This window comes from Numenius arquata, chromosome W (assembly GCF_964106895.1).
Source record: "Numenius arquata chromosome W, bNumArq3.hap1.1, whole genome shotgun sequence".
Classification (NCBI taxonomy): Eukaryota; Metazoa; Chordata; class Aves; order Charadriiformes; family Scolopacidae; genus Numenius; species Numenius arquata.
Genome location: NC_133615.1, coordinates 20,949,614 through 20,960,912, shown reverse-complemented (window position 1 = coordinate 20,960,912; position 11,299 = coordinate 20,949,614). Strand labels below are relative to the sequence as shown.

Sequence of the window (11,299 nt, the reverse complement as noted above, 5' to 3'; positions counted from 1 at the left end):
AGACATCAGTAGAAAATATTCAACTTAGTCCTGAACACCCAACAGGCAAATAAGACCAGAACAGACAAGGCTTTGGCAAACAATTTTAAGAGTCTAAATATGGCATTACATTTCTAAACAATACACAAAATATAATATATGGCATATTCAAATATTGGTTAACCAATTCTGCAGATGCGATGCCAACAACGCTTTAGCCAATGAGAGCAAGATGGAGCAAACTAAGGGAATACTGGTATATCACAACAGCGCTCAAAAAAAAGATTGTCACCAAGTCACACTTCAACAACAACACTCTGGGACTGCACACTATTATCTATGGAGCAAAATAAATTTCTCTAGTTTTTCAGGGATGTGCCCTGCATAGCATATGTTATGATTCACTATAACACGAGCAGCAAGACACTGCAACGTAGTATGATTTATAGGCTGGATTAAGTTTTTTGCTATTTTCTTCTCATCCAGCAAATCACTAGCAGTTTGTTTATGCGAGTTTGTGGCATCAAAGTGTGAACCTGACTTGATAAGAAAATTCATGATACCTGGATGGTTGTTTAGTGCAGCAATATGTAAAGGACTGTTGTTATCAGAGTCTCTGACATTTATATTAGCACCACATTCCACCAGGATAGCAGTAACTTGTAGAGAGGGGAATTTACAAACTGGGTAGTGACCCACACATGTAGTATTCTTGTCAACAGCAAGGTGAAGTGGACTAAAATTATTCTTCCCTCTAGGCTGAAGTTTAAGAAACTTGTAAATAGTCTGTTTCTTAAAATGCTCCTGTTCTGAGCTGCAAGGTACTTTTTCCAACAAGCAAATTAAATGCAAAATGATAGAAAGGGCTTTGTTCAGCTGTATTGGATCAGGAGGGCACTGGATTTGTTTCATGGCCCGCTCTATTTCGAGAACACTTTTGCAGAGTATATCCATGAGATCATCAAATGTAACAGTAGTGCCTAGCAGGCCTTTTGCCCTGTCCTGCAGCATAAAGGAGAAGAGTTCAGCAAATGATAGTAAACTGCTGGCTGTCATAGGGCTCAGTGGATCTAGATTGCTCTGCTGCATGTCCAAAGCATATTTCCATAAGTTGATGCATCGCTTAAAGTTTCCAGAGTCTGCATAGACAGCACCTCTATATCTAATATAGTAGGATGTATCTGGGTGAGAAGGACCAAGAATACGTTCTCTAATTAATAGTGCTTGCATTCTCATCTCATCAGGGTCTGCAATAAGATTTTCTAGTTCTTCTGAGCTGTTTACCTCTTTAGCATAATCATAGGCCATAATTAGCATTTGTGGCACAGGTTTGTTCAGGATACTAGTCCTATCACTGTATCTCATTTCCATAGCTCGCTTCCAGTATTTCAAAGCACCAAGTAGATCTCTCTTTTTGTCCACAAATGTTGCTCCTAGAAGTTCCAGAGCATTTATACATTCTGTCTTACTGGTCTGTTCATGTTGGGTCAGAAAGTCCACAATATTTGTGTGTCCTGTCACACTGGCTGACAGAAGGGGAGTCATTCCATAGCCATCCTTTTCCATCTTAGCACAATACTTGAGAAGCATCTTCATGATCTCTAAACTTCCAGATTCTGCACAGTCATGTAATGCAGTGTTTCCTAGCAAAAGAAGAAAAACAATTACATAAGCCATAATCAAATTACAGTACAAATATCCCACAGTAATAGTTAAAAAAAAATAAATCTGTTTTGACATCTACAGACTATGAAAGGCTTAAATGACAAGTTAAAACATTCAAGACCTGATTAAAACATCAAGGCTACCTGGCAGCTATACAAATCAAAACGCTTGATGTTATTACCCAAAAGAATTAAACAGGTTTTAAGGACACTTATGTCTCATTATTCAAAACTTAAACCAGAATTCTCTACTACATGAGCAATTTTGTATTTGCTTTCAAATATAAAACAGAAGACTAAGCTTGCCATCTTAAGTGGTTATATTTTCCCTTCTTCCCTTGTCAAATTTCCTTCCTTCCTCCCTATCATGATAAAAAAATTAATATCTGTGTAAAAATTAAAGATGTGCTAACTCAACATTGGCCTTGCTCACCTCTACACTGTACCTCTTCCTCTCTCTTTCATCCAAAGCCTTTGATTAAAGTGTTCCAAGGTAATAATTGTACACAAAGGCAAATGCAACTCATCACAACAGGCTCTTCATCTCAGCTGTGGCCTCGGAGACTGCCAGAATATTCTGAGGGACCTGCTTATTTTGTCAAGCCTATGTACACACACAGATAAACTATTCTTAGTAATTTATTAGGTCTTTATCCTGAAGTCCCACATTAACCCCTCTGCTCAGGATTCCCAAAAGCCAAGAAAAACCCAAACAAAAACAAACCACCAAACAATGCCTTCAACACGCAACATGCAGCCATTTGTCTTATAAGTCTTATCATTTACATTAAGATTATTTCTCATTAAGAGAACCTGCAATGTCATGCTAAAGGCATTCAGGTGGCACTCACACTATGTGGTGAAATTTCCAGCAAGGACTAATGCCACTTGACGGAAAAAAAAATATTTGCAGCAAATGAAAAAGAAAACATTGGACACCACACTTAAATATTTAACTACTATGCTTCAAGTAGAAGAAAGTTTTACTTAAGATCATATATGAGTATTTCACTGGGGGAGACAGGAAGATGGATGACCAATAACTCACCCCCTCCTCTCTAACATAATAAATCTTCTTGTGTGGTTGATTGCTTTTAGAACTACACAATTTAAACCTAACTCCTTTTTCATGTATAATACAGATTCAGTCATACCAACTTTTCAGCCTCCCACTACATTAATGTGAAAATAATTAACAGCACACCCATGTAAGAATCCCACCCCTCACCCCCCAATTAAAATGTCATACCACTAGCCTTGCAAATTCTGGTTTACTGGCCATCAGATCATCAGTATCTGTTACACCATCAGCAAGTTTCCACATTCTCAAGTGAGACCTCCGTTACCAAGGATTCTGTACATTCATAGTCATCTGATTTGGCTTTTAAAAAGTTCAGAGAGAAAATTTCCTAAAACTTCCTCATTTGCATTTTTGGCAGGCTTTTTTCTATGCCAACAAGACACTGATTTGCAGTGGGCTTTGCTGTTGTATTTCTAGATCTATAACAAAACTGAAGTAGGTAGGAAAACAAAGCAGTGGTCTTGAAATCTTCAGCTAATGTTTGAGAAAAGCGCATTTTTGTAGGTACACAGCCTCCTGATTTCAACAGCTTAGATTTACCTTTGTACATTTTCTTAATGTACTTCCCTCCCCCAGGCTCTGATCTCTAGAATGTGCAGTTCACTCTTTATATTAGAGTGCTTAGCCAGTAAAAGTCAAATCAGTCCCTAAAGCATGTCTTTTAAGCTGAACACTGCATTGAAATAAACTGAAAATAAGATGGAGGTAAAGGCTTTCCATTACGAAATTCCTTCTGCCCAGAATGTATTGTTCATGCTGTCTTAAATAGGTTAAATGCAAATGCAAAAATATTTGAAGTTGGTACATGTATATATATATCCACAAGAAAAAAACCCCATCCTCGTATTTATTAAATACATTTCAGAAACAGAAATTTTGTTCTTCGTTCTCATTCCAATCATAAGAATCTGAATTAAGTTTATGTAAATAATCTTGGTATCTTCTAGCTTTTGACTTCACAGCATTCTTATTTCCTTTTTAATGAGAAACTTGGTAAGGGGATATGAAGTCAAAGTTCAAAGAAAAAAAAGCAAAATTCAGAAATATCTGGTGAAACCATGATGACTGACCTCTAAATTCAATACATACTTGTCACCAGCAGAACCAAATGCTTTAGATCCACAATGCAAACCTCTATCCTATCTTTTGAGTTATATTATCAAGTAGTAGCTTGCTTTTATCTTCTGTAGATAAACCGCTAGTATGAGAACAAGTATATCCAAGAGTTTTACAAATTTTAGTATACAGCAAAAGGATGTAGAAACTCAAGGTCTATTTAGATTAAAGTGTTCTAATGGGCACAGAACATTTTGCCTCTGTTCCCCGAACCATCCTCTCCTCACTTTCTCTTCTAATCTTTCATTTCCTGAAACTTTACATGTAAATTAATCTGCTGCTTCTTCCTCAAACTTGCTTGTGGACCATCAGAGGAAGAACTGACAGCACATTTCAAGACTTGCTTAACGCTCTCAATTCCAGTAATCAGAAAGACAGTAGTAAGGAGGAACAGTAGTTATTCAGGACAAACCAAGCCTCAATCCAAGCACAATGGATAATAAGAATTTAGTTACCACACTAGTCAAATTCATACCAAAGGTGTGCAAAAAGCTAGTTTCAAAAGATTATGACTAAAGGTTATCAGTTTTTTACAATTATAGTAGAACAGGAGCTCTGATCACATTTTGTCCCCTCAAAAAATTTTTCAGTGCAAGTTCAAAACATTAAAAAAAACAAACCACCAAACCCAACCCAAAAATCATTAGATTGTTTATTAACATACAGTGAGCTTAACCTGATAAATATTCTTTTTTCAAATACATGCACACACATAAAACCCAACCTTAAGAAATAACAAGAATTTCAGCCATCTATCTAGCAATTATCAAAAGTTAAATTTGAGGAAGAATTTAAGAGGACATGGCAGTTAGCCTTGATATCTAACTTAAGATCTATGTTCCACGTTACCCATGTATTAAAATATTCAAATACAAGGATGGCAAATCACAGAATCATAGGGGTTGTAAGGGACCTCTGGAGATCATCTAGTCCAACCCCCCCTGCAAAAGCAGGTTCACCTAGAGCAGGTTAGACAGGAATGCATCCAGGCGCGTTTTGAATACCTCCATAGAAGGAGACTCCACAACCTCTCTGGCAGCCTCTTCCCATGCTCTGTCACCCTAAAAGTAAAGAACTTTTTCCTCCTGTTCAGAATGAATTTCCTGCGTTCCGGTTTTTGCCTGTTGCCCCTTGTTCTGTCACTGGGCACCACTGAAAAAAGGCTGGTCCCATCCTCTTGACACCCGCCCTTTAGATATTTATAAGCATTGATAAGATCCCCTCTCAGTCTTCTCCAGGTTAAACAGACTCAGGTCTCTCAGCCTTTCCTCAGCAGAGAGATGCTCCAGTCCCTTGATCATCTTTGTTGCCCTCCGCTGGACTCTCTCCAGCAGTTGCTTGTCTTTCTTGAACTGGGGAGCCCAGAACCGGATACAGTACTCCACATGTGGCCTCACCAGGGCAGAGTAGAGGGGGGAGGATGACCCCCCTGGACCTGCTGGCCACACTGTTTTTAATGCACCCCAGGAGACCATTGGCCTTCTTGGCCACAAGGGCACATTGCTGCCTCATGGTCAACTTGCTGTCCACCAGGACTCCCAGGTCCCTCTCTGCAGAGCTGCTCTCCAGCAGGATAACTCCTAACCTGTACCGGTGGATGGGGTTATTCCTCCCTAGGTGCAGGATCTTACACTTGCCCTTGTTGAAATTCATTAGGTTCCTCTCCGCCCAACTCTCTAGCCTGTCCAGGTCTCGCTGAATGGCGACACAGCCTTCTGGTGTGTCAGCCACTCCTCCCAGTTTTGTGTCATCAGCAAACCTGCTGAGGGTACACTCTGTCATTGATGAATACATTGAACAAGACCGGACCCAGTACTGACCCCTGGGGAACACCGCTAGTTACAGGCCTCCAACTAGACTCTGCGCCGCTGATCGCAACCCTCTGAGCTCTGCCATTCAGCCAGTTCTCAACCCACCTCACTGTCCACTCATCTAAGCCACACTTCCTAAGCTTACCTATGAGGATGTTATCAGAGACAGCGTCAAAAGCCTTGCTGAAGTCAAGGTAGACAACGTCCACTGCTCTGCCCTCATCTACCCAGCCAGTCATTCCATCATAGAAGGCTATCAGATTGGTCAAGCATGATTCACCCTTGGTGAATCCGTGCTGACCACTCCCAATAACCTTCTTTTCCTCCACATGCTTAGAGATGACATCCAGAATGAGCTGTTCCATCACCTTTCCAGGGGTGGAGGTGAGGCTGACCGGCCTGTAGTTTCCTGGGTCCTCCTTCTTGCCCTTTTTGAAGACTGGCGTGACATTGGGTTTCCTCCAGTCCTCAGACACCTCTCTCCTGTTCTCTCGGAGTGTCACAGGTTAAGCGACACAGGACTAACTTTTCTTCTAATGCTGGGGAAAACTGCACTTTTAGAAGACTCTAGTGTCTGAATTTGTGAAAATATTTACTTATTGCCAGCTAGGCTATGTGGGATTCAAGGTCTTAGTGTTTTCAAGCCTTGCCAGGTGCAGGGATGAGGAGGAGCAAGGCCTGGGCATTTGACCCAGGCTGGCCAACAGGAGTATTTCATACCAGGAACGTCACATTCAAAAAAGGTTGCTGCGTAGTTCTCTCTCCCTTGATGGCGGTGGTCAAAAGAACTCCTTGCCCCAGTGTGGGTGAACAGGATTGTGGAAGAAGCAAGGCCAGAGAAAGGAACAAAAGCAGCAGGAACACTGGCAGGGAACCACCCACAAACAGCGCCTAACAACCCTGCTGATGGAAGGGAATTCACGCCCATCTGGCAGTTGGGGGTTGCAGGGGCGTGTTGTTTGGGAAAGAAGATATTTGGTACTATATAAACTGCGTGTTTGTTGTAATAAACTGATTCTGGTTGCACCACCGACCGGGGGCCGTGCCTTCATACGCTACAAATGGCACCCAACGTGGGGCATGTATCAAGAGACTAAAGACGTCCGTACCGGTAGCGTAGCCCGATCAAACCAGGGATTGCCTCGAGGAACTGACTTCACTGACTTCACTGCCGGCTCATCACCTTCTGCAGGACAGAGGTGAGCGATCGGGAACCATGGGGAACACACTGCCGAAAGAGCAGCAAATGAATCTCGAAGTACTACACTATATTTTAAAAGTTCAGAATCGACCTGTACCTACCCTGTCTTTGGTAACCCTCTTAGACTGGGTATGAGAAAATGTCCCGGACTTTTCTAAGACCAGCACCTTTGACAAAGATATGTGGGACCAAATTGGCACAAAGCTTTGGGACGCTGCTGCAGGGACCGATAAGGTTGCAGCTAAGCATTTACCAGTTTGGCGGCAGATATCTGAAGCCCTAGTAGAGGTCCACAAAGGGACACAAAAAACCTCTGAGGAGAGCCCAACGCATCTTTCCGCTCTGCCGCTGCCACCCGCGGACAATAGCTATGTTGCAGAAGAGAGTCTCTCGGGAGACTCCTTCGATCCTGGGCCGACTGACCCAGACCAAGAACCTAATCTATTTCTTTGTGATGATAAATTGAAAGAGGTAGCAGGGAACGACCTAACCCCCTCAAGTGATTGTCGTAATGTGTGGGACAAATGTCGAAAGGAAGCCTTAGCTAAAGACGACGCAGACATTTTGCACGCGTTCCCTGTTATTTACCACGGAAACCGACCTGGAGCATGGGAGGCTTTGAGTTATGATCATGTTAAAGAGCTGAGGAAATCGGTAAAAGATTATGGTCTCCAGTCAGCATACACCATCAACTTACTAACAGCTGTTGGGGATGGATGTGTTATGACTCCTCATGGTTGGAAATTGTTGTTGCTTATGATTTTATCGGCTGTGCAATATGCTGTATTCATGACCGAGTACCGTGATCTCGCGACTGCTAAAGCATTGGATAACTTAACTGGCAATTTAAATCATATTGGTGTGAATGAGCTCGTCAATGAGGGGCCTTGGGCTACTCCCGATGTGCAAGCCCAAATGGACAGATGGTATTATGAGCAAGTAAAAGAAATTGTACTGCGCACGATAAGACGGGTACCTGATACAGCCGCTCCAGAAGCTTCCTTTTCTGCTATCACACAAGCGCCTGGAGAACCCTATATAAAATTCTCTGATTGGCTCCAAAATGCAGTAGAGACAAGTAGATAGTTGAGCAGCTCGTGATATTCTTATGAAACAATTAGCGTTCGAAAATGCTAATACTGAGTGTCGTAAAGTATTGCGAACAATTAAGAATGCTAATCCTTCTATCACTGATATGATAAAAGTGTGCCAAGATATCGGCACAGAAACTCATAAAAGGAGTCTCTTAGCTGATGCATTGTCAACACACCTCACTTTGGGGGCTGCTCAAAAGGTAGACTGCTATAATTGTGGGAAGCCTGGGCATCTTAAAAAAGATTGTAAAACAGTTAAGCGAGGCGGTCGAGAAAATCGATCCATGCCAAACCGACCGTGCCCTCGCTGCGGCAGGGGGCTGCACTGGGCAAGTGAATGCAGATCCAGATTCCATATTGATGGTCGAACCCTAGGGGGTTCGGGAAACGGGGGGAGGAGCGCGAGACCGCGCGCGATGACAACAAATACGGTCCTAAGACCGCAGAACAATGCTTGGCCAGCACCCTCCGACCAGCCACAGCTGGAAGTGCAGGAGTGGACCTGGCCACAGCCCAGTCAGTAACTCTAGATACAACAGCAGTTGTTCTCATCCCCACTGGGGTGATGGGACCTCTTGGAAATGGCAGGAGTGCTCTTTTGTTAGGGCGTTCCTCAACCACACAAATGGGACTTTTTGTTTTGCCTGCAGTCATTGATGCTGATTTTACAGGAGAAATCAAAATTATGGCTTGGACACCGTCTCCGCCCTGTTTTGTTCCAAAAGGGCAACGAATTGCACAATTAGTACCTTTCCTCTCCGTGACCAACCCTGGGAAGGGAACCGTAAAGGAGGATTTGGGAGCACTGGAAAGCCTGTAGTTTTATGGTCTAAACAAGTATCTAAAGAACAGCCTTTGTTACATTGCCAAGTCCACGATTGGCATTTTTCTGGTCTGGTGGACACAGGAGCAGATGTCACTATCATTAATGCTTCCGACTGGCCTCCTGAATGGCCACTGAAAGATCCCACTTCTGCTATTGTGGGGGTAGGGGGTCCTCAGACACCCAAACAAAGTGCAAAGATATTAACTTTCAAGGGACCTGACGGTCGGATTGCACAAACAGCTCCTTATGTCCTCCCCGTGCCCTGTACTTTATGGGGCCGAGACTTGTTAAGCCAGTGGGGAATCCTCCTGAAAACAAAATTTTAATAGGGGCTATTGACAAGCAGCAGGCCCTTTCACTGACATGGAAATCAGAAAAACCTGTTTGGGTAGATCAATGGCCCCTGAAAAAGGACAAACTGCTGCATTTGCATGACTTAGTACAAGAACAACTGGCCCCCGGCCACATTGTACCCACCACCAGCCCGTAAAACGCTCCTGTATTTGTAATACCAAAGAAAAGCGGCAAGTGGCGATTGTTACATGACCTGTGAGCTATAAATGCAGTCATTGAGCCTATGGGTGCGCTACAGCCTGGTCTTTCTTCACCTTCTATGCTGCCTCAAAATTGGCCAATAGCTATAATTGATCTCAAGGACTGTTTTTTTGCTATTCCTCTACACCCAAGGGATGCACCCCGGTTTGTGTTCTCTGTACCATCTATCAATCAGCAACAGCCCACACGACGGTATCATTGGACTGTGTTGCTGCAAGGTATGCTAAACAGCCCGACTATCTGCCAACTAACTGTAGCAAATGCTTTGCAACCTGCCCGAAATGCAAACCCTCATGTTATAATTTATCATTACATGGATGACATACTTTTAGCTGCTGAAAAAGACAAAGACCTGCAGACAGTCATCTGCCAAGTCCGCCTTGCTGTTCAAGGAGCAGGCTTGCCGTAGCCGAGGAAAAGGTCCAATGTGAACCACCCTGGAAATATCTAGGATGGAAAATTACAACTCACACCATCCAGCCACAAGCACTGAAGCTGGCATTACAAATAAAGACTGAATGATCTGCAAAAATTGTTAGGAACCATCAACTGGCTCAGACCTTTTCTAGGTATCACTACACAAGATCTACACCCCCTGTTACAATTATTAAAGGGTGACCCTGACCTAAACTCTAAAAGGCAGCTGACACCTACTGGACTGCAATGTCTACAGCAAGTAATGGAGGCTTCACAGATGCGTCAGTCACTGTCTTTGTTTAATGCTTCCAGTGTACTTAGTCATCATTCAAAATACCTTTCAGCCATATGCCCTTCTAAGCCAATGGGATTCAACAAAAAAAGACCCACTTGTGATATTAGAGTGGCTCTTTTTGCCTCATGCATTTACAAAGACTGTAACTTCACGATTAGAAATGTTTGCCAGCTTGATTCAGAAAGGTCGTCACCGACTTCAGACTCTAAAAGCTAGTGATCCAGAATTCATTTATATTCCCACCAACAAAAAAGACTTGGACTGGATGTTAGCAGAATCTCTCAGTGTGCAGACTGCACTTGCAGACTACACTGGTCAAATTTTGATCCATTTACCTAAACATTGTCTGTTAAATTCCTTAGAAGAATTACCCCTGACTAATCGAACCTTACTTTCTCATACCCTACTTTCTAATGCAGTTACAGCGTTCACAGACGGTTCTGGGAAAACACACAGGGCGGTAGTCCTTTGGCGATCCACCGACAATCTCTGGAACCAAGATATAAAATGTGTTGATGGATCGCCCCAAGTTTTGTTGAGCTTGCAGCTGTTGCGCGTGCTTTTCAGCTTTTTTCTGATGTAAATCTCAATATCATAACTGATTCTTTGTATGTTACAGGAATTGTTCAGCGTATAGAAGGAGCTTTCCTAAAGGAAGTCAGCAACCCAGTGTTATTTGCACAACTTAAAAAATTACCCTATTATATCATGCATATTCGGTCACACACCTCTCTGCCAGGACCCCTAGCCGAGGGCAACCGTGCTGCTGATAAAGCCACAGTCGTCCTCGCCACACCACAGTTATTTCAACAAGCACAGCTCTCACATAGTTTTTTTCACCAAAACAGGAAGGCACTGCAAAAGCAATTTCAGCTAACCACTGACCAAGCACGTAATATTATCTTGACATGCCCTGAATGCCAATCTATAGCCCTGTTGCCACAATTGGGAGTTAACCCACGTGGCACCTCACCACTGCAAATTTGGCAAACAGATGTTACACATTTTGGAGAATTTGGCCACCTAAAGTATGTACATGTCACTGTTGATACTTTTTCTAACTATATCTTTGCCACTGCACATACAGGAGAAAAGAGTCGAGATGTCCGATGACACTGGCTAGCAGCCATCGCTGCTATGGGTATACCAGAAACCATCAAGACAGACAATGGCCCTGCGTATGTATCTAAAACCACACAACTTTTTTTACAGGAATGGGGCATTCACCACATCACTGGAATTCCACACTCCCCTACAGGG

General features: G+C 42.9%; 1 protein-coding gene across 1 annotated transcript in view; it reads right to left on the bottom strand.

The window, feature by feature from the left end:
* Positions 1 to 312: 312 nt before the first annotated feature.
* Positions 313 to 11,299, bottom strand: part of LOC141476685 (protein fem-1 homolog C-like) — a 31,949-nt gene continuing 20,962 nt past the window's right edge. Inside the window, exon 2 of the mRNA XM_074165493.1 lies at positions 313 to 1,622. Within this exon, the coding sequence (XP_074021594.1) occupies positions 313 to 1,622 (1,310 nt within the window). The remainder of the gene's footprint in view (positions 1,623 to 11,299) is intronic.